Source organism: Bombus huntii, chromosome 7, assembly GCF_024542735.1.
Source record: "Bombus huntii isolate Logan2020A chromosome 7, iyBomHunt1.1, whole genome shotgun sequence".
In the NCBI taxonomy this organism is placed as follows: Eukaryota; Metazoa; Arthropoda; class Insecta; order Hymenoptera; family Apidae; genus Bombus; species Bombus huntii.
In genome coordinates this window covers 11194-38319 of record NC_066244.1, presented here as the reverse complement: position 1 = coordinate 38319, position 27126 = coordinate 11194, and the positions used below count along the sequence as shown (strand labels likewise).

Here is a 27126-nt window from a genome sequence, read left to right as displayed (position 1 = left end):
CTCTAAAGTACAATTCTATGTGATTTCTAGGGAGAACAATACAACCGATCCACACCTTCGTCAGGCAAAACGTTTATCCCGTGACCGTGGCTACGTTCGGCGACCAGTTGTCACCTCGAACCCACTTTCGCTTTCACAAATATCAAACAATTACAAATGACAATTGCTTAATTACAGTTATGATAAAATCTAGGCTAAAGCATTAGAAGGCTTCCTCAAAATTGCAAGGGGAAGGCTCCGGTTTTCCTTTCATCTCCGACATATATAATACAAGGATATAATACAACCGAACATTTTAAACTTAGCCTATAGCGCGTGCGCGCACACACACGCACACACATGACACACATGCACACACATGCACACACATGCGAATGATTTCTCGAACGATAATCCATTTATTTATATTTTTCAATATCTGTCCTTACGATTGCGTATTTATTTGTTCCACGTATCATATTTATCTATTTGCATAACTGTAGGTGACATTTTTTTTAACAATTTTGCTAATATTTCATAACTTTTTAATTCATATTTCAAAGTGGTAACAGGTGTTTCTTTCTTTTCAAGTCTCCTCCATATCGGGCTTATTTCTAGTAGCCACGCTTGCTTACAAAGCAATTTTATATCTGCACAAGAATATCTTTCAGTACATTTTACTATGTGGTTTACAATATCTGTATTTTCTAATAAGTGGTTGCTAAGGTATAATTTGAATATACCAAGTCGAGCAACTTCATTGGGTAATGATACGTATATTTGCTTTTCGAGACGCCTGAGTAAAGCTGCATCAATGCCCCTAATAACATATTTACAATAAATATTATCGTTCTATTATACTAATAATAATGAAGGAATACTTCAAACAACACAATAACATATTTGGAATTTGGAGAAATATTACGATATTTTCTACTTAGAAAACATTGAAATAACGTGATATACGTACCAAGGGGAATTAGTTGTAGCCAGAAGAACTACATTAGAATTCTCATTAGACACTAATCCATCCAATCTAGAAAGAAGTTCTGATCTGAATCTCTTTGCAGGTTCAGACAATATACAGTCTCCTTTATTTGTGGCGATCCAGTCAATCTCGTCGATAAAAATAATTGTAGGCGAATGACTATAGGCAAGTTCAAATAAAACCTGTTCAGTTTAACAAATGTATTATTCATTAAATATTATATTCGAAATTTCTTAAATTCATTGCCTCATCACGAATATGATATCATTTCGTTTTCCAAACAACTATTCTATTTATATATAAATGACGAAAAATAAAATCAAATCTTTTTATACCTAGAATCTCTCCTTCATAGACAAAGGAACAAAGAAACTTACATAGACAAAGCAACTTACACGTATATACTTCTCGGAATCGCCTCTCCAATGAGCTGGCAGTTATGTTAAAAAAGGTGCAATGGCATTCTGTCGCGACTGCCTTCGCTAACTTCGTTTTCCCTGTTTTGTATATTTCTTGTAAACACGTACAGAAATGAAAAGAATACGAGTATCTTACCTGTACCAGGTGGGCCGTACAGCAAAATACCTTTCCCGGGGGAAAACGGGCCATCAAAAACGATAGGATACTTAAGGAGATACACAACGGCCTCCTTAACAGCGGTTTTACATTCCTCTAGGCCTATAACGTCATCCCAATGTACATTTAATTTGTTTACTATGATCTCCTGTGACGATACAAAGATAAAATGGCGTCTTCTCTATATTAAGTAAGTGTTACGTAATTTGATATTTGAAGCGTTACTGAAATCACGTCATCGTCGATATACGTTGGACGGTTTATGGACGGGAATTTTATCGTTTAAAAGCTTTACGATACGTATATTAATCGAAAATAACTTACGCATGAGATGTCCTCAGCAATCTTTCGTAATTCCGGATTATCTGAATAAAGCTTTTCAATGCATTTCAATATCTTCGATTGCATGGATTGTTCCATTGGGACGTTAAATAGCTCTTCTGATGAACGTCCATCACTCTCATTGGGGAATATTGACGTCAGTGTCATTGCGAGATTAATATGATTCGTATTGTCATCAGTTATCTTCTGCTGTAGATTCGTCTCTTTCACAGGCTCACTTCTTGCTTGTTTACTAACAGATTTGGCTTTTGTCTCAATACTTCTACAAACACTGGATCATATTGTAATACGATACGTTGAATACGATACGTTGAATACGTTGAATACCGTTTAATATCGTTAAATAATTTAAATTCTTACGTTTTGCTTGCTTTTGTCACTTCCTTCGTCACTTCCTTCGTCATTTCCCTTCCAGTTATTTTCTTACACAATATGGGATATTTTTGAAATTTCATCTTGTAATAATTTTCATACTCTGCAACGATAATTTCCAAATCGATGTTGTCGCAAACCCGATGTTCGGGAGATAGACGAGCTTCCCGGAATAATACATCGCTAACGTCTATATACCTAAAAAAATGTAGTTTTTAATTAATTATAGTTTTTAACTGATTAAAAATATTTTTCGCAATGACTGAACACTATAAGATAACCATCAAACAACTGTTTTATCTCTAGGTAAGACAGGCAAAAGAATGTATTTACTATATAAATCCTCGAAGATAATTTCTTGTCTTCTGCTTTTTAATTTCCAATTTTTAGATGGATAAGAATAATTTGAATTTATACTTCATATATTTGTTTATAACTAGTTAATCTACATTATCGATTGAGTTATTCTTAACTACTGAATTACCGATGTCGAATTTTCAAATTTGATTTCGCCTTCTCTTTCCATGGTGTCCACTGATTTCTATTTCGATTGGTCACTGACACTATTCAAAAGAATTGGAACTAGGAATATATTTTAATTATAATATACTCACCCATTGTGTTCCAAATAATCACATACAAGGTATAATATGTTCCGATGACGTTCCGAAATACGACTCTCCTCCTAATATAATTATTTTTTCATTACAATAATATAAGGTTTTTCATGTAATTTTTTGTTACATTTGCGAATTCAACGAGTTACACATGATTTTTCATGAAACACGAACGTTAAAAATATTTGATACAGCCTAATTATAAAAATTGTTAGAAGCAAAAGTCATAGATACTATGTGCGAGTATCGCATGAAACGAACAGCTATTAAGAGAACTGCAGCAATATTACAAATCAAATAACAAAACACACTCGTCTGTGACGTGGAAATTCTAAAATCTAAAATCTAGAATATTCCTTATCTTTTTTCGCAGATTATAAAATATCTTATTCATACTACCTTGCATCGATAAATCACCGTTCATAGTGACACTTTCAAATCGCCTATCGTTTCTCAATGGATACGAGAATTTCCGTTTATTACTTTAAAAACAACCCGTCCATTACGTTTCTCTTAAAAAATTCTTTCAACTCTGTTGAAAACCGAGCATCAAACACGAGACAAACGATTTGTTGTCATGGAAATGTTTGGTTCACACATAAGCAACGCACAAATATAATGATAGAATAGCTGAGTGTGTGTACTGTATAGTAAGATGGATGCAACATGGAAATAGAAAGAGAACACCATGTATAGATACTTCCTGTCCTTGTTTAATCAGGCATGCACACTAGTGGACACTGACGCTGCTCGTATACCGCTGTTACATATTTCCTGTACAAGTGCGTGTCATTAGACAAGGACGGAACATCCTCTCTCTACTTCTCTATCGCGTTTTTAGTTCACTCACGCGCTCTGTACTTATATTTATTACATTTCCACCATAAGCAGCGGCCGTGCAGTGACTTACAAAAGTTCCGAACGGTTCCATCCTGGGCGGATGGTTAATTGCGTTCGGTACTTCGAGGCAGGAAGGTGAGTACAGAATCGCTCCTCTTAGTACTCTTATTAGAAGTGTTATCATCGAATATAAGTTTTTTCAATAAATTCTTATCGTTTTACAATCTTTCTAGAATACAATGACGTCAGCAATCGATCATTTTCGCGAATTTATTGTAAATTAATTGGGGGAATATCTGGAGTTCTTTATTGATTTCGACTGTAAAATCAGCAACTATTCGAATTTTTCATTCATAATTGTGACATTTTCGACTCTTCCGTTGCCAAGACCCTCTTGAGAGATTTTTGGCACGTTCCATCACCCTTGTTAAACGAGTGCACATTGGTGGATATATTGATTTTAAAAACCAATACGTGTACGAGATTTATTATCTCACTGGGACAAAGAAATCCGTTTTATTCGCGAATTTTCCGTGTTTCTTCTTAATTTTCGTGAGTGTCTGGCGCGGAGCATTATTTGAATGAACTTTTCATCGTTCAGATTATATTTCGTTTAAAAAGATTGAAATTGATGTCGAGAAGAAATGAAACAAGGTGCTCGGGCATTCTTTCGTTTCCCGGGGAAAGAGAAATATGAAAAAAACGGTCGTTCTTCCTTCTGCCATTTTCGTCCATTACCAAAATGGCATGACCCAAGTGTCCCGGGCCGTGAATCAATCAAGCGAATTTTGAATAATTTTTGAATAATATCCAGTTAATAATTTGTGAAACAAATTAATTTCATTTTATTGTTGGAAACAAATTAGTTGGATTTTTCTTTCTTTAGCAGTTTTTGCCAGAGTTGACCTGACGTGCTACTTCAGTTTCCATCTTCGCTTCTCGAAACTTCCAACGTCCTTGGTGTTGGAGTCTCCTTGCCCAGGTGAGTACATAGCTTCTAGATACTCGTCGCTGTTCATCCTTACGAGCCTCTCGAGCTTTAGTTGTCAATTGTTATCGTTAAAGGAAGAGAAGCTCGCGACAGATGTTATCGAACAAATCGTTTATTCTCGAAAAGTTCGAACTTGTTCGTTGCGTTTGAATATATATATGGACGGACGCCATTTTTCATGACATCATCATGATTTGTCATGTCGTGAGTATAGCTTCTGACTACCATATGTTTGTGATTTATGTGAAATTTGACCACTATACCGTGATAGAATAATATTTCCAATGAATTATAAATATTTTACATTGTGAATTATAAATATTTGTTACAAATTATATCGTACTTGAGATGAAAATGAACCATATATCTGCTTATGGAATATGAGGTAGTAAATCATTCGAAACATAATAACGATTAATTAAGCACATATACAATAACGTTTACGAATGAATATTGCGAATTATTGTATGGCTTTAATGCGGTATTTAATGTTTTGATTGCGGTCTTTGAAATGGTATCATAGGTGCTGATATAATATCGCGCGAAAAAGGAAAGACCAGTGGTTAATATTGCAGGTGCACCAGTGCGTTGCGCTCGTCGAGGGTGGTTTTGACGCTGGTGCCGAGGAAAGGCGCAGAACGTGTTCGATCGACCCGCGAACGTAGCCTGTGCTCATACTGCGACAGAGTTCGTTTCAGTTAGGCTCAGTCGCTGTTTGTCCGTCGACAGCGTATAGTCGCGTCGGCCTACGATTCCTTTTTTCTTCTTGTTTCTTGCGAACTCTCTCGCAACAGCCGTTCTATACATACGCCGCCAGTATATCGCGTGATCATCGTTCCCGTTGCTTCCCTTACCCTCTCACGTCCTTCGAAGAAGACCTCCCTTTGGTTTTTCCTTGTTTGGAGGGAATTCATCGCTCGGACACATGGACTGCGAAGCACGAGGGTTGATCGAGGCATCAGCGTGATGTACTTTTCAGATTTCATATTTTCTCTATGATACTTTTTAAGGAGAATTTGGAAGATATACATTTTTAGGAAATAAAGGTTTTTATGGAGTCATCGATAGGTTAGAATTTAATTAACTCTCTTATAACAGATATTCCAATTTTTTAATATATAAATTTAGTTTCCTCTATGGTGTTAGATAACATAATGCGGGCATTTTATGATATAACGAATATATTCGTATATATTTTAGTTTATTCATTCGTCAAATTTCCCTAGTAGGCCGGCCTGCAGCTCACATGCAGCACTTAGTAAAAATTTGTTTTGTTAGAGGTTGGCCATTCTTCTTGCTATAAAAATATCGTGAAGTCATATCATATGATAAAGCACCTTCTGAAAGCTAGATGCTCGATAACGAGCCTAATGATTCTCGGTAGTTTGTAATGTCAAGCTTTGAATTGGCGAGATCGCTCTGCTGTCAAACCGCCGTCCAGCGGCGACCACATTCTTTAACCACGTTCAAGGGGTATATCACGCTACAGAAACCATCAAAGGGTTTGCAAGTTAGTTGCCTTTTAGAAGTGGGGCAGTTGGTTGTTACATGTCATCCGTAGTTGCTGGCTGTTCTCCTTAGTCGCCATACATCATAGAGACGACAGTTACAGTCGCCAGTTGTCCTTGCTAATGGTCGCTTGTTGTCGCTAGTTAGTTCTCGTTATCGTTATGTATTCCATCAATCACGTGAAATTTAACGTATGGGATTTTATTCTTCTTTATTCTTTCTGTAGGGAGATTTTTTAAGACGAGGAAAATATAGAATATTTCAAGACGACGGTAAGGTTTGAATTTAAGTAACTATTTTATGATACAACAAAGTGGAAAAACGATTTAATTTTATAAAGTTTAAGGTAATTTTTTAAAAAACTTCGAATTTAAAAGATTCAAATAGATATCTTAAACGTAATTAAACCCTCCATATCGTAAGAAATTAAATGAAATTGCGCAAGAAAGGTAATACATTTAATGTATTATTTTAAACATTTATTTAAAAACATTTATTTAAAATTTAAGTGTAGGCGTTGACGCGCGCGCGCCATTCGAAGCATTTGTCAGTTCGTTACATCTGCGGTAAAAGTTGTAACTACGAAGAAGCTTAACATATGCTGCGTCTCAAGACGACAGTAAAAAGTATTAAGAGATTTTTCGAGATTTTATCTTTTAAGTTTCCAAGTACTTTTTCTATTTAACTTCTTTTTTTTTGCATTTTCTCACAATATTCGATAAATAGAGACGAAATATGACAGTTCTTAGTTCGGGGATTTATTGGTTCGAAAGTTACTTCAAAAGTGTTTCTGGAGTTCGTGCGGTTAATACTTTTAAACTACTGAGTACGACTTATTCCGTATGGCTGGACAAATCTTTGTTGATACTGTAAGCGTAACTGGTCCGGATATTGTCTTGTGGAGATAGAAAAATACACGAAGTATTGATTGAACTACATATTTTTTAAATTCTTTTTTAATTCTTTTAGTTCTTCATATATTGATAATAGAACGATATTCCGCTACTTTGAGCACAATATAGTAATGTTTAAATAAATAATAAAATTTACGCATTTCGTCTTCATGCGTCGATAAGAAAATGCAAAAAAAGTTAAAGAAAGATGATGCGCAGACGCGAAGTTTAGTCAGCAATAATATTTAAAACCTCTAAAATATATTGTACACATTTATTTGCAAATAAACTCATTGAAATTAAACTGTAACTGTGTTTCCAATAATGTCTTCGATGTATGGCTCGCCATTATGTCGGATTAACAACTCTAAGTGATCGACCTTAATCACTAAATGGCGGCCGTGATTCAGTGGTATAGCTTTACATATGATGGACATCGCAGGCGCTTATAAGACGTCTATTGTGAAACGTTTCCAATAGCACCGTTTATGTGATGGTGAAATCTGAATATATATATATATATATATCGCTGAAATATATATCGCTTATCACTTGAGTCTGACACGATCGTTTTTAAATAGAATCACAATTTTTTATTCTTTACAAAATCAGTCTATAAAGATTATGTGCAAATAAAATAGATAAATAGATAAATGGTTGTACAAACTTATAAAACAGATATTACAAGTATATCTAAATAAATGATATATTTATAAATTGTAATATTTGATCTAAAGTTTAAATAAATAAAAGAGATACTCGTGACTTACAATAAACGTATTTTTTTTCAATTTTTAAACAAAGCAAAAGTGGATAACAATTTTTCAAAATGTAAAAATCAACACAATGGTTGGTTTCTTTAATTAATCAATAACGTTTAAAGTTAATTAATGTCCAAAGTGGTTTGTACATTTTGTATTTCGCCGTATTTCAACGTTCGATGTGTAAATAGAACTTGATGCCTGAAATATCGAAAAAATAATTAAATCCGATCGTTCCGTCGAATTTGCAAATTGTATACTCGTGTAAAATCGAGTGCGCTTGTGTATGCTGATACGAAATGTGGTAGTATATTTTTCTTTTTTCGATTATCGTTATCACTTTTTGTGTGGAAAAATTAATTCCGTGAAATGGAAGTGCAATCAATACGGCTTATCACGAAATAATAGCACAACGACGGTACATATTGGTATTGACGTCAGCTTCACAAAATTTCTCGAGTATCGCGGTCGACTATTTGGGTTAAGAATTCATTTTCAAGGTCCTACAAGCACGAGTATCTTATGGATATGAAATTTTCAGTGTACATTTTAATAACCATATTTCATATTGCATGCTGCGGTCCAAGAAAAATTCGCAGTTAATATTCTGCTAATCCCTGCTGCTTTTAAAGACCATAAGTAAGGTCCGTAAGGTCGTGCGTAAGGTTTAAAAGATTTCGAGTAGATTTGTATTACGTATTTTATCTTCTAATTTTTAAAGAGAGGGTCGTGTTTAATTAATTGAAAATGACGAAACTGTAATGGGACATTATTATCAAATATTAAACGTGGTTCCATTGGGTACTTTTATGGTCTTTGCGAGATATATATGCATTATACGTTGCTATTAGCAACGCGTAGCGATGAACGATGGAGAGCAGTACCTTCGTTATCTCGTCTCGGTTGTGTACATATCAGTAATGCACAGTACTCGTACTAAATATCTTACAAATTCCATACAGATTTTCAGATTAGTTTCGAATAATACCAACACGACCATGATAGTCACAGTACAGTATTAAATAGTGCCACTATGCATAATACACTCCTAAAATGTTTCTACAAATATATTTATCCGAATATTTTTGTCAGCTACTATATCCTAACCACGATTTATTAAACAATATATAGATTTAAAAAAGAATATATAACGACATTACTTGTTTAGGCTAGATTGGTTTAACTTGTATAGTTTTAATAACTGTGTAAGATCAAACAAGAACTTATCGTTAGTTTGGCGAGATTTGATTACACGAAGCAACATAATTGCTTTGAAACTCAGGACAGAAAACAATGTCAACCGGTAGACGCGTTTGTCTGGTGAACATGTAACGCGTGAATAATAGATAGCGACAATCACGCGAACGCTAGTTACAGCTGACTTGGCTTACATTGTAGCATTCAAACTAGAGTATACGAGCCGTAAGCGCTATTGAAAGTTCAAAGGCCGACTAGTGAGCTTCATCCTATCTCATTTTTTAATCAGGCGATGGATCGACGAATCGTATTGATTTCGAGGATTATTATAGTTCTGTGGCAATTTTAAAGCGTGGTTTGTCTAATCTTGTCTCGTTAGCTACAGACTCTTTGGCGAGCAGCCTGAAACTTGATCCAGTTTCGAGAAAATGAAAAATTCGTTTCTTCTCTTTGCTTCCCTGTTCCTTCTTTCCTCCTTTTTCCCTTTTTACATCGCGTTAAGACCCGTTAAATAATATTGACTGCCGTGGACGCTGGCTGAGAAGTGCACTTTATAACTAGCTTCAAAATCACTGACGTCGATGAGGACAAAAGTAAGTTAGAGGGTCATTTATCTGAGCTGGTGTTATTCGACCTGAACTCTGCAGCTTTTCAGAGCTTCTTTCGTTTTTCTTTTAAGAGCAGAGATGTTAACTGGTCTTTTGTTACGTGTAAGAAGTATGTACTAAAGCTTATTTAGCACCAATTGGTTGCTCAAAATCGAGATATACATACCTATATTATATTAATACGTTACAGAAGATTACGCGTTAGTTAGGTTATGAGAATTTATAGTGTGTTACAGATCACAAAAGCAGAATGACTACTTTTTTATAAACGATATATGTATATGAATTGAAAGTTTAACTATTACGCCACATACTTCTCTCGATAAACGTCGTCGAGTGCATATTGTTAAGGAATATTAGCCATTTGAATTCAATAGTTTCGAAGATACTAATGCTTCTGTGAAGTTTTTGCAGGCTATTAATTTTTTATTGAGATACTACAAATTTTGAATAACTTCGATTAGAAATAAAAATCACATTACATTAACGCGTAGAATGTAACGTAACGTAGATAATGTAAATATAAATTATATTACAAGGAAATAATACGGGTAAGTAATGTGAAACATTCTGGTTAAAATTGCATCCTTTGAAGGCTAGGACACACAGTACTTACGAAGTAGATTAAGTACCAAATGGGGTACTTAAGAAAATTCATGTTGTCATTGTTTAATAAACATCTTTAGCTAATAGCTTTCTGCAAAAGCTGGTTTAAGTTATGCTAGCTTATTCCTTATTAATTGCAATTATATTGTTCGTATCTCCTAGAGGATTAACAATCCATTTTTATAATGGATAATAAAAGTAAATTCCTATTAGGTTGTCCTAAGTTTTTTTCGTTTTATAAAGAAATGACAGCTGCACAACATATTTTGTTTTATGTTATTCTATATTATTTTACATTAAATTGGAAAAAGGTGGATCACACGTAATTCAATAAAATAATATAAAACGAAAAATGTTGTACATCTATTACTTTCTTATAAAACGAAAGAAACTTTTGGAACAACCTAATATTTCTCTACTACGACGCTTTTACAGTGCTAAAATATTTGATAAAAATGTTAAGAAATTCTAATATTGATTTAAGCGTATCGATTTATCTGCTCTTCATATTTAATCAAACAGAAATTGTTAATTATGATTTCCACTTAAAAGCGGATTGCATATTATGAGGATAAATTATCAAATTCATCTCTAATATAGACATTAGAGAATCATTCATAGCCGCAATCCTGTTTACCGCTAACATTCCTGGTACTCAATAATTCATTAGGTGACTGCTTTAGCCGCACAGAATACACCTACAAATAATTAATCGCGATTAATATTCCATCGACTTTTGAAAATCCCTCATGTGATCTATTTCATGCGATGAGAATACGTATAAATTGAGATTGCGATCGACCATCCTCAGTCGGATAAATCGAGTGATTCAAATTATAACACAAAAAAAAGTTAAAACTAGTTACATTATCTTTTTCAATTTTTATGTATTATTTGGCGGAAGAAACTTTGATAATTGGTAAGTAAAGTTCACCTCCTTAATGTTAATGATTTTAATATGTTATTAAGCTCAAAGTTCTAAGGAATTTTCTATATATATATATATATATATACATATACATAACTGTATGCGTATATGTATAATATACGTATAAAACCAAAGTTCAGCTCTCAAGTGTACGCAAAACTTTTATGTTCATTTTACGCTATACCAGTATGTTTCATGAATTTGTTTGCTAACAGTATCGAAACAAATAACAAGCAGAGGACGAGCTATTCATGAATTGTTTTGCCAGCGTGTACGCTCCCAATATTTTCTATTTGAGAAAACATACTTGTTGCTATTGCAACTACAAATATTTTTACAGTCGACGCTTTTGCCGTGAATCATTGGCTAACATGTAAAATCGAGAAAAAACATGGTTTATTGTGATGGAAATGTGGAAAACCGCAAAACCGATATAGAAGGGAAAATAAAGGAAAGGAAGGTAGATAAGTAGAAGCTTGGGGCCAAGTTTAATTCACTGAAACCGAGCTGCTTGTATTATCACAAAACAAAATTGCCAGTACGTCATTTCCATACTCTCGTCCTCGCGAAAATGGTTTCGCTTGTTAAGGAAAAACGAAGAGACAGGGAAGAGAGGAAAAAGCAGACGGAGAGCTCTTTTAAAAAGCTGGCGAACCGTGTGTTACCACAACGAGACACGCAATGCTATTTGTCGCTTTAAATTGTGTCGCAACTCGTTTTTGAGATCTTTGCCAGGGACGCGTTAAAACACGCTGCAAATATATTTCTGGCTTTTCTGGGGTTTAACTGAAATATGACAAATAACGTTGTAAAACATATGTACTTATGACTTACAGAGTAATTGAGTATACAAAATATATAGTATACAAAATAGCCAGCGATTTAGGGCTTTAAAAGATCAAAAGGAAAGAAAAGAAAAGAGAAGAAGAAAGATAATATGTTGTGGCAGTCTAAGTCGATCTAAGAAAATAGATAAAGGGAGGGAGGGGCAAAGCTAGTTAATCTGGAAAGAATCCAAGCGTCAATTTCAAGCATTTACAGAGAATCAAGCGGGCTGGTTAAAGTCGTGAGTTGAGCGATTATCCCGCGTTAGGTTCAATCAGGTTAGTCCCATGCGAAATTGATCCAACCATGCGAAAACGAGTGTATTCTGATTTCTGCCGCAGATACTTCTGGCTAGTGCAGTACCTACACGGTGGTTGTTGAAATAGCCGCTTCTCATCTATTTTCCGCAGCGCGGACATCATCCTTTGATCCCTTACGACTAACGAAGTTTTCGAAGATGTACGGCAGTTTGAGATTCTACTTGAAAATGATCATGATTGCGGTCTGTGTGCCGTCTGCTCTTCTTTTTGTCCTTCCGTTAAAGACTGGTAAGTTGATACTGATTAATTATGCGATCGAAACCCTATATAATGGCTACAAAAATGCCGCTAATATAATATTCCTTCTTTCTTGTATCTGTCTGCCTCTCAGGTCGTTTTACTAATTACAATAAGTAATTTCGACTTCTTTGCGCTCTCTTTTAACGCATTCGAGACCGAAAGAAATTCATATCAGTCAGTAGGCAAGGGTATAGTATACATATTTTATATATAACTTATGTAGTAAAGTATATATCATGTCAATTTCATATTTTTTTCAATATAGAATTATTATATATATATATATAACTGTACATAATACATTATAGAATAACATAGTATATAATTTTATATTTTAAAAATATGAGGCATACTATTTAAGATTGTCATCGATTTAAAATCAAAGTATGAAAAGGATACCCTGGAGAGAGTAAAACACAGAATCATTCTAACTAAACATTCAGATCGTACCGACACCTAGGTATCGTCTTACAATTAAATCTCGGTCTCGAATGGATTAAAATGAAATACATACTTGCAGCTTCAACATCTTCAATATCGACGAGATTCAAACTTTACAAATAAATGTAAATTGCGACGTAAAACAAAGCGATGTAAAAAGGGAAAAAGGAGGAAAGAAGGAACAGGGAAGCAAAGAGAAGAAACGAATTTTTCATTTTCTCGAAACTGGATCAAGTTTCAATGCGTTAAAAGAGAGCGCAAAGAAGTCGAAATTACTTATTGTAATTAGTAAAACGACCTGAGAGGCAGACAGATACAAGAAAGAAGGAATATTATATTAGCGGCATTTTTGTAGCCATTATATATGGTTTCGATCGCATAATTAATCAGTATCAACTTACCAGTCTTTAACGGAAGGACAAAAAGAAGAGCAGACGGCACACAGACCGCAATCATGATCATTTTCAAGTAGAATCTCAAACTGCCGTACATCTTCGAAAACTTCGTTAGTCGTAAGGGATCAAAGGATGATGTCCGCGCTGCGGAAAATAGATGAGAAGCGGCTATTTCAACAACCACCGTGTAGGTACTGCACTAGCCAGAAGTATCTGCGACAGAAATCAGAATACACTCGTTTTCGCATGGTTGGATCAATTTCGCGTGGGACTAACCTGATTGAACCTAACGCGGGATAATCGCTCAACTCACGACTTTAACCAGCCCGCTTGATTCTCTGTAAATGCTTGAAATTGACGCTTGGATTCTTTCCAGATTAACTAGCTTTGCCCCTCCCTCCCTTTATCTATTTTCTTAGATCGACTTAGACTGCCACAACATATTATCTTTCTTCTTTTCTTTTCTTTTCTTTTCTTTTCTTTTGATCTTTTAAAGCCCTAAATCGCTGGCTATTATGTATACTATATATTTTGTACACTCAATTACTCTGTAAGTCATAAGTACATATGTTTCACAACGTTATTTGTCATATTTCAGTTAAACCCCAGAAAAGCCAGAAATATATTTTCAGCATATTTTGCCCCTGGCAAAGATCTCAAAAACGAGTTGCGGCACAATTTAAAGCGACAAATAGCATCGCGGGTCTCGTTGTGGTAACACACGGTTCACCAGTTTTTTTTTTTTTTTTTTGTTTTTGATATCGGTGACTGCCATATTCTCTTGAGTTTCCAAATCGTAAAGAATCTTTCCCCAGGGATTGGTCAACTGTGTATGTCCCCATGCGACGTAACTTGCTTAAGGAACACGTGCCGGTGATATGCAGGCAACGTATAATTGATTATCAATGGTCCAGTGGTCATATTGAATGCATGGTCCATGGTGCAATGGTCCAGTGGTCATATTGAATGCCGCTGGATATATCAGCATTTGGCAACCTAACCCAGAGAAGCAGGAAATATGAAGCCACCGAATACCAATTAACATCGTAGTTGCACGGTTTACATTCCATCATTTCTGAATATGCGAGGACAGTCCTCTTATTGTGCTTCTAATTCCTTTATTTGTTTCATTTTCAGCAAATATACTGGTTTTTTAAATTAAGCTTCTTTTTATACAGAGTTACAGATTATATTAATTTTATATAGAATATATTTAAGAAAGATATTTAATTTTTTGCTAGTTAAGTATTGATCGATTAAGTTACTGTACCTTTGTTCCGATAAATGCGTGCCATTTCCTCGAATCTAATATCATAGCAAATGCCAATACCTATTTTGCAGCCCTTCACATCGAACGTCGTTAGGGAGTTACCAGGACTGAGTGAATCACTCTCTCGAAAAGTAATCTTATTAGGAATGTCGATGTCGAATAGATGTACCTAATAACATAAAAATGTGGTCGCTAATTCTATTGCTGCAACTTTTGTAATTTAATATCAAAGTTACCAACTCCTAAACTTTAATTATTTTTTATTTAATAACTGACAGCGTTTTTATCACTTTCTTTTATTAAAAAATCTTATCATTTAATAATGTTTAAAAAGGAGAAAAAATAAGTATTTTCGTATGTGAAAAATTTATACAACAACAAACACATTACAACAAAAATGGGCGTTTCCCGTATCATAACGTATTTTATAAACCGTAAATTATAGAATTGGTTATAGTATACGTATGTATATATGTATATTCCTAAATTATTCCTAGATAGAGTCACTTTCTTCACCCCAATATTTTCAAATTCAAAGCCATAAAGGAATATATTACTTACCTTTCGGTGTTTTGCTATCAAAGTTCCATCGGGACCCCAAATAGTACAGGTATTGTACAATTTAGCGCCCTCTATTTCAGGCATCGTACCACCAACTACATAGATGTTGTTTTCTTTAGCTGCGTTCGATGAAGCAACGCTCGTTTCACCATCAGGAATACTCTCGGCGTATTTTGGAAAGTACTCTGCATTGCAATATTTCAATTAATGAAGAATAACTGTCTTTTGTTCCAACCATAAATTAAATTGAAATGTTTGTCAGTTTTTTATTTTTTAAATTATTAAAATAACTAAGTTTTATATTTCGACTTAATTAAATATGCAATTACTTAGCTAATAGTATATATAATAAATTGTTTCTACAGGTTCAAAATGAAAAATGAATATTTAGAAATATTTAATTACGACAATGCTATTTGTGTTAGCATCAGTGGCTTGTTACTCAACGACTTTGCTAGTACTTTTTGAAACATAAAGTTAGTTTTCAATTAACACTTATACTAGAGGCGGAATTATAAATGCAAAATAATTGATAATACTAATTTATAAGTACCTAATTATTAGTATCTTAAAAAATATATTTATACAAAAATCACGATAATCATGAAAATGGGGAAATCCTATATTCTCGAATCAATTCACAATTTATTTTGTATATTAATTAGATTCCGCGCTCATCAGTACGTACTCACTGGCGACATCGAGAAAATGTATCGGCAATTCCTCGTACGACCAGAGGATCGGAAATATCAAAGGATATTATGGCGCAGCGCGAGTGGAGAAACAGAAACATATGAGCTTAACACCGTAATACTCTTATCATAGAAATAGAAGCAGTCCTCAATTCCCGCCCGCTAACTCCTATCTCCACCGATCCAAATGATCTCCTAGCCCTCACTCCCGGACATTTCCTCATTGGCGATTCATTAATGTGCTTACGTGATCGAGATTTCAGAGACATTCCATCGAACCGACTCTCCAAATGGCAGCATATCCAACAGCTTAAACAACATTTTTGGAACCGCTGGCATAAGGAGTATTTGAACGAGCTAACCAACCGCAATAAATGGAGCAAGGGTGGACACAGCATCCAAAAGGGCACAATCGTCATCCTCAGAGAGGACAACGTTCCCTCTGTCACGTAAAATAACAAAATAAAAAGGGAATTTGAGGTAAAAAATAAAAAAAGAAAACTTTATTTTTTTTCTAACATCAATACACTTTACAATCTACTTCCGAATTCTAGGCGTGACTTTCTAAGACTGACTCTTATGATTTTACTTTCGATCGGATCCGATTAGTTTCTTTTGTCATCCCTCAACATCCCCACCGTCCATGCATTTGCTAGGCGTCCGCGATCGTTGCCACGTGCTCTTTCTTCTAGAACCTTCGGTGGAAGGACCGTTGGGATGTTGATGGTTCATTAGGCACTTCAGCGATATACATTGTCGCTGAGTGCCGCCACATCTTTATCTCTATCGTCAGTCCGTCGGATTTGAAGTATGCCGGTCGTGACATACCCCCCTGGTTAGATTGATCTTGGTCCTCTAAGATCGTAGTAGAATGGAGTTATTTAAATGTAGATCAAAGGATATGTTTACGCTTTTTTTTTCAGGGATCGCTATGAATTGATTTTCTGCATGTAATGGTACAAAAGTTATTTCGTTAATCTTAAATATAGCAATTTTACAATATTTGTTAGTGTTCGAGAAGCTAATAATTTCAGAGGCGTAATCATGTTGTAGTTTTCGATCGTGAATTGGTTGGGTTTGTTTACAAAGCGTAATTCCTATCCCGTGAATTTAAGGCAACTAATTAAGGGTATTGTTACTAGTGCTAGGGTCAGCATTATCCTGAAAAAAGTACGCTTTCAATCGGTTACCATGTATCTTTTTCTTAGCATTGTCGATAGAAATAATGTAATAAGGAGTTTTCACATCGTTAATCCTGTAGGGTCCTAACCATTCAATGTCCAACTTATCTCTTTTATGGTCGTTGTGAATTAAAACAAAGTCTCCTTTCCTAAACACAGTCTGAGTTTTAACAATCTTTCTTTCTTGGTCTCGCTTGTATCGTTGCTTATTCTGAATAAGTGTTTTGTGAGCTGTTTCCCAATATTTACTCAACTGTTTTTGCCAAAGTGAGTACATATCATCATAGGTAAGTGTGGGAAATTTGGATATTGCGGAAGGTAAGTTAGCTTTTCGCCCAAAGGTCAATTCAAAGGGAGAGAATCCTGTTCCTTCATGTTTCGCGGTGTTGTACCCTAAACAAATGAAATTAAGTACTTCATCCCATTCTTTGTCATTGTCGTGTAATGCAGTACGAATTAAATCTTTAACTGAGGCATGCGTTCTTTCGAGGGATCCGTTACTTTGTGGGTGAAATGAAATTGTTTTGATGTGTTTGATTTTAAAAGCTTCTTCAAATTTCGTCATTAAATCACTAACAAAATTTTGTCCCTGATCTGTTAGGATCGTTTTTGGTGCCGAAAATATGTAAATATAGTGTTCAATGAGCGCGTTAATTATGGATTCAGTTCGTTGCGTTTTAAGGGGAACTAGTATCAGATATTTCGTAAGTTCATCGTGTATTGAAAGTATGTATTGGTTTCCGCGTTTGGTTTTCGTCATCAGTCCTATGATGTCCATAGCGATTTTGTCGTTAGGGTTAAGTGGCGTGTCTGAGATTTGTGGGGATTCTTTGGGTCTGATACGTGTTAGTTTCTCCTTTTGACATGTGTCGCATGTTTTCACAAAGTTTTCTACTCTTTCTAAAAGTCCGGAAATTTTGAATTTATCCTTGATCCGTTGATACGTTTTCTGTATCCCTAAATGTCCTACGGTGTCGTTATGGTTTTCCTTTATTGCTTGTATTATTTCGTTTTCGTCTAGTTTTAAGATGGGATTAGGTGCATAAGTAATTTTCTTGTACGTGTCGTTAAAATATATTAGCATGAGTTTAATCTGTGTTTTCTCTAATTCAGTGAAATCGTTATTTCCTATGCCGATTTTTGTTGTATCTTTAAGAATTTTGTAAAGTCTTCTGATCCAAAGTGTCTCGTCGTATTCTCCTAAGTCGTTTCGAGTTAATTGGTAAAATGTTTGGTCATTTGGTTTAATTTCTAAGAGTTTCGGATTCTCGTTGTTGTCTTTCCATGCGTTGAATGAATTAGTGTGATCAATTACTAGGTCGAGGTTAACTACTTCGTCGCGAATTACTGCGTGAACTCTAGATAAAGCGTCTGCAGCTGTGTTATCTTTACCCTTTGTATATTCGATTTCATAGTCATATTCTTCGAGTCTAAGTCTCCAACGAATCAGTCTGCTAGAAGGGTCTTTGCAATTGTGTAGCCACTTAAGAGCTTGGTGGTCGGTTCGAATAATGAAGCGTTGTCCTAACAAATATTGTCTTAATCTTTTCACGACCCATACGATGGCTAAGAGTTCCTCTTCTGTCGTGGTATAGTTTCGTTCGGGTGGATTCAGTGTTCTTGAAATGTAACAACAAGGATGACCGTTTTGCGACAGTATTGCTCCTAGTCCTTCGTTACTTGCGTCGGTAGTTAAGGTAAAGGTTTTGTTAAAGTCTGGATAAGCTAATATTGGGAAATTATAGAGTTTGTCTTTTAAAGTATCAAAGCTAATCTGGTGTTTGTCAGTCCAATGGAATGGTGTATCCTTTTTTGTTAAGTCTGTAAGGCTTTTCGCGATTTTGGAAAAGTTTCGAATAAATTTGCGGTAATAACCTGCTAAACCTAAGAATGATTTCACGTCCGTGCCATTGCGAGGTAATCGAAAGTTTTTTACAGCGTCTAATTTCTTGGGGTTTGGTTTGACTCCTTCGGATGAAACTACATGGCCTAAGTATTCTAATTCCGGTTTTACGAATTCACATTTGTCCGGTTGCAATTTAAGTCCTAATTCTCTGAGTCTCTGAAATACTATCGTGAGGTTTTCGTTATGTTCTTGAATCGTTTTTCCGAATATCACTATGTCACCCAAATAAACAAAGCAGTATTTTCCTACAAGTCCAGCTAAGGCTCTGTCCATTAATCTTTGAAAGGTAGCGGGTGCGTTTTTAAGTCCGAATGGCATTCGATTGAAATGAAAATGCCCTTGCGGTGTCGAAAAAGCGGTATATTTTTTAGATTTCTCGTTCATTGGAATTTGATGGAATCCTGAGGATAAATCAAGTGCCGAAAAGAATTTTGCGTTTCCTAGATGTGTTAAAATGTCGTCTATATCAGGTAAAGGGTAAGCGTCTTGTTCTGTGAGTTCATTTAGTTTCCTGAAATCGATAACTATCCTCCATTTCTGTTTTCCTGAGGCGTCTAATTTTTTCGGAACTACCCATACCGGAGAGTTATAAGGGGATTCGGATTCTTCTATAATATTTTTCTTCAACATGTCTCCTATTTGTCGCGAAATCTCGTCACGGTGACATTCTGGTGGTCTATACGATCGTGTGTTAATAATTTTGTCTTTGGTTAACGAAATTGTGTGCTGAGTTAAATTAGTACAGGGTAAAAGATCGGTTTCTAAATTAAAGATGTCAATATAATGGAGGATAATCTTTTCGATGGATTCACGGATTGGTTTTTCAATGTGATCTGTTCTCACTAGGCTTTTTAGTTTTGATACGTTGGAAAAGTCATGAGAATTTTGAATATTGCTAGAAATTTCAATGTTTTGCTCACCAGTGTTGATAAAACATACTTTAGTTGGTTTGCCTTCCAAATAGATTGTTTGAACTCTGTTTTCTCCAGGAGTCAAATGTATTGGTTTCTGAAATAAAATGGTTTTGTCGTTTAATCGGATTTTGTCATTGGATATTGAATAGTTATACTTCTCTAAACATGGTAGCCCAATGATTCCGTCCTCGATAATAGGGAAATTATTCGGCACTATGTGAAAAATGTGATTTTGTCCAAAAATTCGTTTCGTTACGTATTCGTTAGTTTCGTATTTGTCTCGTCCCATAGAAAATTTTTGTTTAGGCCCTATTTGTATCGCGTTGACAGTTTTGTTACGTTTCACCAGGTTTATCCCTGCTCCTGTGTCGACCAGAAATACTCGCTCTTCGGTTCGGGTTGACAAAGGTATTGCGAGTAATCTTCCCGTGGCGATGTTGACTCGTATGTCTCGTACGGTTCGTCCATCTCCTGGTTCGATGTTGTTTCTTGTATTTCGTCCCATTCCTGGACTGCCTGAATCCTTGCGGGTGGTCGATCGCGCTGGCTCGGTGGTAGAAAATTTTGACACTTGTTAGCAATGTGTCCCAGCTTTCCGCACTTGAAGCACTTCATCTGCATATGCTGGTTGTCGGGGCGATTACTAACCGAAGGTAAGCGATTACATGACCAATTAGGTTGTCGTTCTTCTCGCAAGTAGCGTTCTACATCGGCTGCCTTTTTTTCAGCTTCCGGAAGATTCAAGGGTTCACTGCTTAATAGTATTCGCCCTATGTCGCGTCTGAGTCCCTTTAGGTACACACGAACAGTCTTCTTCGTGATTTCTTCAGTCATAATTTTACGTGTTAGTGGTTGTGGGTACTCATTGGTTACTGCGTACAGCAAACGGTTGAGTATTCTTCTAAACCGAATATTAAAACTTTGCACTGATTCCTCGCGTCCCTGTCTCAACTCTCGTAATTGTTCTTGGTACTCATCCGAAGTCACTTGTGCTGCTAAGTTATTTCTCAGTGCGTCGTACAGATCACTGTAACACTCAATAGGAATGTTGCGAATACTTTGGGCTGCTTTCCCCACGATTTTTTCCACTTTTATTGCTTTTAGCAATAGATCTTGCTCCATACAGCGATCCTTCATACTTCTCACTTCTTTGATGAAGTCTTCAACTCCTACATCATCATCTCCGTTGAGCGTTGGGATGTAGCGTATTGCATCCTTAGCTCGTAGAGTGGGAGGAGCGGGCGGAAAATAGCCTCTTTCTTCCACCTCGGGTTGTTCGATGTCGAGGTGGACAGGTGGGGTGTCTGAAGCTGCTAACCCTGACAGTTTGCGTGCTTTTCCCATATTCACGGTACGATTGATTGCTGTCGACGCACTTTCATTGTCTTCGGTGAGAATGGAAGCAAATTCATCGGTCGCAGGGGATCCGAACCCAGTCCGTAGCGCTGCAACGGTTTTCCCGAGATTCTCGATTTCTGCTGCCCTGTGTCTGTTCTCTTCGTCATTTTGCATAGACAAACGTAACATTTCCTCTCGTAAAAGGGCAATGTTCTCGTTCTGTTTTTGAATACTGTCCCATATTGCTCGCAACATTGGGTCAGTTGAGGTTGAAGTTTGAGATTCGTTTGCCTTAGACATTATTGCGCTGATTTATAATTTTCAGACGAAGACGAGTCTTGGCTACTGAAGCTAAATTTTCTTTCACGGTAACGTACAAAGGAATTCAGTTTAACTTTTATTGTTACTTCACTTGGTTCGTGATAGTTACTTTGTTGTTGCGGATGACCATAGTCCCAAATAATTCGATCTTCCGTAGATAATGAATGTCTTTTGGTTTCCGAACAAACACTTTTCACTATCCTGGCAGGATCGTCAAAGTGTCACGTAAAATAACAAAATAAAAAAAGGAATTTGAGGTAAAAAATAAAAAAAGAAAACTATTTTTTTTCTAACATCAATACACTTTACAATCTACTTCCGAACTCTAGGCGTGACTTTCTAAGACTGACTCTTATGATTTTACTTTCGATCGGATCCGATTACTTTCTTTTGTCATCCCTCAACATCCCCACCGTCCATGCATTTGCTAGGCGTCCGCGATCGTTGCCACGTGCTCTTTCTTCTAGAACCTTCGGTGGAAGGACCGTTGGGATGTTGATGGTTCATTAGGCACTTCAGCGATATACATTGTCGCCGAGTGCTTTATCTCTATCGTCAGTCCGTCGGATTTGAAGTATGCCGGTCGTGACAGTGTCATCCGGACAGCTACAGTTCAGACGGCAAAGAGCATTTTGGATCGGGGCGTCAAAAGGCTTGTCCCACTGCCAATTCAACCCGATCTCGAGAAACCCGAACAACTAGCCACCGAGACGAAATAAGATGGGAACTTCAACCACACCTCGCTAGTTTGATCGGTACCCTCTCAACGGGGGGAGAATGTTACGCCATGCGGCTTACCATAGGTCATATTCTTAACTATCGATCGCGGCACTATAATGTCGCAGACGGATCGTCGCGTCTGCCCGGCAAACAAACATTGTAGTGGCAAGCGCATGGTTCATTAAGCAGGGCGACTTCCAGAAACGTCGACTCGCGGCCCGTATTTTACCTCGCAGTAAAAGAATGTGGCGTGATCCGAACGTAGTGGGGGTCGCCTTCCAGAAAAAACGAAAAAAATCGAAAGGCGTTCAGAACTTTTCGAGAAGTCGAACCGTCAACACATGTGGTATGTCGCGCATTACTTATCAACCAAAACGCAGTTACATTTTTTTTGTTCCATTTATACCTTTCTAGTTAATAAGTTGTTGAAATAAACATTAATTTATTTGTGTTAATTCTGTGGAATTTCATTGAACTACCCTTATTATCATAATCGAAATAAGGGGATCGATCAGTTCGTGGCGTCGATTATTTAATCGTAACGGGAACTTACAACTCTCGTTGACGTGCTATCTCGCGATCGCGTCTCTCCGCGAACGGTCGAAACAAAATGATTCACTAAAAACTGTCCTGAATTCCTAAGAATTTATTTACCGAAAAACTGACAAAGTGTTTATTTAAAAAATGAGGTTGAAGGTAGTCCTTTTCTTTCATTTCATTCATTTTCATTTTCTTTCTTAAGTATGGCTAACACAATATCTAATCAATTAAAATTTTATATTTTCACGTGAAAAGTTTCTTTAGATAATTATTATCAACATGATGACTCACTCTTACGGATTAATACGTGTCTGTAGGGCAATCCGGTGGACTTGATCGGCTTTTTACTTCGAAAGTTGAGTAATCGGTGTCGCTTTCTTACGCATCTTTGAACTGTATAAATGTTTTAAAATTGTTTGATCCAGAATGTACCACACCGGACAATCAAGAAGGCAGGTGCCTTGACTACAGAAAATGTAAACCTCTGCAAGAAATATGGCAGATACAGTACCGTACAGCCACCGATTTTTATAGACGATCAGTGTGCAGATACCAGGTCAATGTTACGATCGTTTGCTGTCCGAACGATCCAAACAAAGAGAAGAGAAAAATTTTAATAAAAACTGTGTATAAGTATAAGGCTTTGCGACCACCATACTGTGGTTTTAGCAACGTCTCTCATACCAGGGTGGTCGATGGTAAACCAGCTGAACTTGGTACGTTTTATGTCTTTCTTTCCGATTAATAATAAGCCATTTACTGCAAAGAATGGACTTTAAAGGCATTAAACAGCACATCAATGTACATTTCAATTAGACTAAATAATAATGCTATGACTTTATCGGTAGTAACTTTACTTATTAACTTGAATTATTTCTTTCTTTTACTTCATGTTAGGAAGAGTATCTTTTTGCTTGAAATAAAAAATTGATATAGGAGTAATAATATGGATAGAGATCAAAAACTGTTAGGGCAGAAATTACACGTTTGAACTTTATAGTTCAGTATAGTTCAAATAGAAATTATATAGAATTATTTAATAATTTGTATTCCACTGGAATAAAAATTTAATTTCTGTCTTTATCAAATCTCTATTTCAGAGTATTTGTACGTATGTACTTATCGTCTGCTGTATGATCGAATATCGAATAGGTAATAATCGTTGTTACTCGTTATGTGAGAAAAAATTATGTATATTCACAACTATGACTATTGCATTTTAGGCGCTTGGCCATGGATCGCTGCATTAGGTTTTCGTAATCCCCGAAACCCAGACAAACCACTATGGAAGTGCGGAGGTTCCCTGATATCGGCTAGGCATGTTTTGACCGCAGCACATTGTGCACATATGGATGGAATAGAAAACATACACAATCATAATATTGCCATTCTTAGATTGGTGGAGGAGGTGCCATTTTCGAGTAAGTCCTCAAATATATATATATGTCGGAGATGAAATGAAAACTGGAGCCTTCCCTATGCAATTTTGAGGAAGCCTTTTAATGCTTTAGTCTAGATTTTATCATAACTGTAATTAAGTAATTGCCATTTGTAATTGTTTGACATTTGTGAAAAGCGAAAGTGGGTTCGAGGTGACAACTGGTCGCTGAACGTAGCCACGGTCACGGGATAAACGTTTTGCTTGATGAAGACAGAAATTGCCTAGTATCGGCGTTTGGATCTTTCTCGATGTTTCCAAAGAGTATACAACAAACTTTTGACAGATATTGCCTAGCAACAACGATTGGAACCTTCTCGATGTTTCCAGCGAGTATATAACAAACAAATGCAGTTGTATAAAAAAAAAAAAAGACTTTAATCAGATTTTCATTCGTGTGATTGCCTTGGAAAGTGATACATCGAGTAATTTACCGAGTGATTCAGCAAACGTATTTTTGTGTTATAAAAATTGTTTAAAGTATTCCCGTTGGCCGTGGATTCGTTTGAACCCCGGATCATTGTTTATAGCGTAAATTAAATTTAATATTTGTAAATTTATCAATCGTTAATTTTCATTATTCGTTAAATTAGTAATTCGTAAGATATATTATTCGTTCCTTTTATTGTTCAATAAAACTTATTATTCTTTAATATAATTAATAATTTAATTTATCATTTGTTAAATAATCATATCATTTACAAAATTCATTATTCATAATATTTTGTAAAACCTTGTTTATTCGTGTAAATATATTCTCTGTTTTGTAAAAACAATGGCTAATTCAAATGAAGAAACATTTCGTGATTCAAATCCTAATGACAACCCGACATATATATATATATATATGCTATTGAGTATTACTAAAGTATCATATCCTGAAATTTCTTACTATACACATATATTGTGTCATAAAGCGTGTATAATTCTTTCTCATACTTTTGGTCATTCGTTTCCTGCATTTTCATTTATTTTTTTATTTTTCAGGGTACGTATATCCCATTTGTACGAAAGAGCCCCTACGAAAGAGCAACTTCGTCGGCTATAACCCCCTTGTTACTGGATGAGGAGCGTTAAGATATAGTAAGTGATATCAATTTTATAATAAAATTAAACAGTTCCAGTCTTAAATATCTTTCTTATTTTCTTCGTAGGACGACCACGACCTAATGCATTAATGGAAGTACAAATGCCAGTGATTAAGAACGCCGAATGCAAAATAGCTTATTCCAAATTTCCTAATGCACCTGATATCACTGATGGTATAATATGCGCCGAACATGCTCAGGGTGGAGAGGATTCTTGTACGGTAATTAAGTTACAGAGTTACTACAAACTATACGGTATCTGAAGACACGTCGATTCGAATTAACATCAAATCGACGTCTTAAACATTAAAAATAATAGATAAACAAAATTTAATAGTTTTGCCCACTTCTCACACCTCGTTATGGTATTTAATCTAATTTCCTTCTAATCTTAGTTTTGCTCAAAATACATATAACATGTACATTATAAATTGGAGTATTTCAATACACAAATCAATAGAAGATTATTACTGTATATAAGTATAATTTCAATACAATTCGATCGATATATTTCAGTATCTTTGATTAAAAATTTAACGATCCTTTCAGGCTGACCGCGGCGGACCACTGCTGATACAACATGAATTAACCTCGTATTTAATAGGTATTGTGTCTTATGCTTATAAGTGCGGCACAGCTGGGTATCCCAGCGTTTACACTAGGGTCACATCGTACCTTGACTTCATTCTCCAAGCGATGCAATAATATGATATTACTGTTCCATAAATATCATTGTGTAAAAAACGTAAAGTTGGATTTTCTTATTGTGGAGATAAGAAACAGCTCAAATTTACATTGTTTTGTACGTTACAAATTATAGGCTTAAAATGTACGAAATGTAACTTTGAAACGACACTAATTTTTTACGCACGATAAACCTCCACGACTTAGGTATGTAAAGATGATAAACGTATATTAATTCTATAAATTTGGTAATAATAAACCAACTTTCTGAGAAGTTCTGTAAATTTCGTTTCTGTTGTATCAAGAGAATAATGGAATATTCCACTTAGATCGTATACTTCTTGTACGTACGTACAAAATTTTCCGGCTAATCTAAAACACTTCATAAGATAGAGAGCTTCTGGAAATTCGGACACAGAGAGTGCATAAAATACAAGATAAGTCTCGTGTCTTTCAAAATTATTTTTTATTCGCTAAAAACGTCCTGTGTACTCATGCAATCACATGCAACCTCGAAACTTCACTTATTTTTTATCACTTTCCAATTCAATACACAGTTTCAGCATTTTTGACTATATGTAAGAGAAATTTCCATTCAGCCAAAGGTGTACTTACAGATTATAGATTCCTATACGACTCTCAGTAAAAATTTATCCGCACTCCAGATAGTTAAAACTTCTGTCGACCGTATTGATCCATCTGCACTCTTCGTATGACGTCAATATCTGTTCAGTGCTGCTGCGCAGGTTTCTTTGTGTTACGTCAATTCGTTTGTGACCGTTGCGCGAGTAATGGCGCTTTGCAATGGTGATTTGCAGGAAAACAGTGCAGGATGCTGTGATTCGTTTCTTGTGGTCGGAGGTTATGTTTGATGCCTATATTTATCAAAGATTTAATGCACATTATGGAGAAAGTGTTTTGTCACGAAGTGTGTTTGAATGGGCACAAAAGTTCAAAGAAGATCGCACGAGTGTTATGAAAAAACAGCTGGACGCCCGTCCACATCCACGATGACAACATTGAACGTGCTCATGAACTTATGCTC

At 35.7% G+C, this 27126-nt stretch overlaps 4 protein-coding genes across 8 annotated transcripts; 1 reads left to right on the top strand and 3 right to left on the bottom strand.

The window, feature by feature from the left end:
• Window positions 1–23: 23 nt before the first annotated feature.
• Window positions 24–2289, bottom strand: LOC126868066 (katanin p60 ATPase-containing subunit A-like 2). Its single transcript, XM_050623237.1, has 6 exons — window positions 2246–2289; window positions 1868–2156; window positions 1523–1691; window positions 1373–1464; window positions 950–1149; window positions 24–799 (listed from the first exon to the last, which is right to left on the bottom strand). The coding sequence occupies exons 1-6, from the start codon at window positions 2287–2289 to the stop codon at window positions 439–441; spliced, it is 1155 nt and encodes a 384-aa protein (XP_050479194.1). The 3' UTR covers window positions 24–438.
• Window positions 2278–27126, bottom strand: LOC126867683 (omega-amidase NIT2-A-like). 4 transcript variants are annotated; one of them, XM_050622489.1, is made up of 4 exons: window positions 26697–27126; window positions 15260–15444; window positions 14699–14867; window positions 2278–2455 (listed from the first exon to the last, which is right to left on the bottom strand). In XM_050622489.1, the coding sequence occupies exons 2-4, from the start codon at window positions 15341–15343 to the stop codon at window positions 2448–2450; spliced, it is 261 nt and encodes an 86-aa protein (XP_050478446.1). In that variant the 5' UTR covers window positions 15344–15444; window positions 26697–27126; the 3' UTR covers window positions 2278–2447. The 4 variants fall into 4 exon arrangements, 3 of the variants coding, with proteins under 3 accessions (XP_050478446.1, XP_050478445.1, XP_050478444.1); XM_050622488.1 differs by lacking the exon at window positions 2278–2455 and adding an exon at window positions 10754–10977; XM_050622487.1 differs by lacking the exon at window positions 2278–2455 and adding an exon at window positions 14074–14424.
• Window positions 16576–21818, bottom strand: LOC126867679 (uncharacterized). The gene is made up of 2 exons (XM_050622480.1): window positions 20299–21818; window positions 16576–16806 (listed from the first exon to the last, which is right to left on the bottom strand). Exon 1 carries the CDS (start codon window positions 21588–21590, stop codon window positions 20304–20306), a length of 1287 nt encoding a protein of 428 aa, XP_050478437.1. The 5' UTR covers window positions 21591–21818; the 3' UTR covers window positions 16576–16806; window positions 20299–20303.
• LOC126867684 (venom serine protease Bi-VSP-like) lies at window positions 22199–26653 on the top strand. 2 transcript variants are annotated; one of them, XM_050622492.1, is made up of 4 exons: window positions 22199–22677; window positions 24095–24292; window positions 25297–25618; window positions 25947–26653. In XM_050622492.1, exons 1-3 carry the CDS (start codon window positions 22575–22577, stop codon window positions 25374–25376), a joined length of 381 nt encoding a protein of 126 aa, XP_050478449.1. In that variant the 5' UTR covers window positions 22199–22574; the 3' UTR covers window positions 25377–25618; window positions 25947–26653. The 2 variants fall into 2 exon arrangements, 1 of the variants encoding a protein (XP_050478449.1); XR_007690384.1 differs by lacking the exon at window positions 22199–22677 and adding an exon at window positions 23620–24023.

What these genes read in the sequence shown, in the direction of transcription:
- LOC126868066 (XM_050623237.1), bottom strand. Translation starts at nt 2,289, where the DNA reads ATGACGAAGGAAGTGACGAAGGAAGTGACAAAAGCAAGCAAAAC. An exon ending in TTGCTGAGGACATCTCATGC is followed by an intron (nt 1,692 to 1,867) that starts GTAAGTTATTTT and finishes GTATCGTCACAG; the next exon opens with GAGATCATAGTAAACAAATT. An exon ending in GTACGGCCCACCTGGTACAG is followed by an intron (nt 1,465 to 1,522) that starts GTAAGATACTCG and finishes TATACAAAACAG; the next exon opens with GGAAAACGAAGTTAGCGAAG.
- LOC126867683 (XM_050622487.1), bottom strand. Translation starts at nt 15,343, where the DNA reads ATGCCTGAAATAGAGGGCGCTAAATTGTACAATACCTGTACTATTTGG. An exon ending in TGATAGCAAAACACCGAAAG is followed by an intron (nt 14,868 to 15,259) that starts GTAAGTAATATA and finishes TTATGTTATTAG; the next exon opens with GTACATCTATTCGACATCGA. An exon ending in ACGCATTTATCGGAACAAAG is followed by an intron (nt 14,425 to 14,698) that starts GTACAGTAACTT and finishes TCTCTGGGTTAG; the next exon opens with GTTGCCAAATGCTGATATAT.
- LOC126867679 (XM_050622480.1), bottom strand. Translation starts at nt 21,590, where the DNA reads ATGTCTAAGGCAAACGAATCTCAAACTTCAACCTCAACTGACCCAATG.
- LOC126867684 (XM_050622492.1), top strand. Translation starts at nt 22,575, where the DNA reads ATGTGGCGTGATCCGAACGTAGTGGGGGTCGCCTTCCAGAAAAAACGA. An exon ending in TCGAACCGTCAACACATGTG is followed by an intron (nt 22,678 to 24,094) that starts GTATGTCGCGCA and finishes ATTGCATTTTAG; the next exon opens with GCGCTTGGCCATGGATCGCT. An exon ending in GGAGGAGGTGCCATTTTCGA is followed by an intron (nt 24,293 to 25,296) that starts GTAAGTCCTCAA and finishes TTTATTTTTCAG; the next exon opens with GGTACGTATATCCCATTTGT.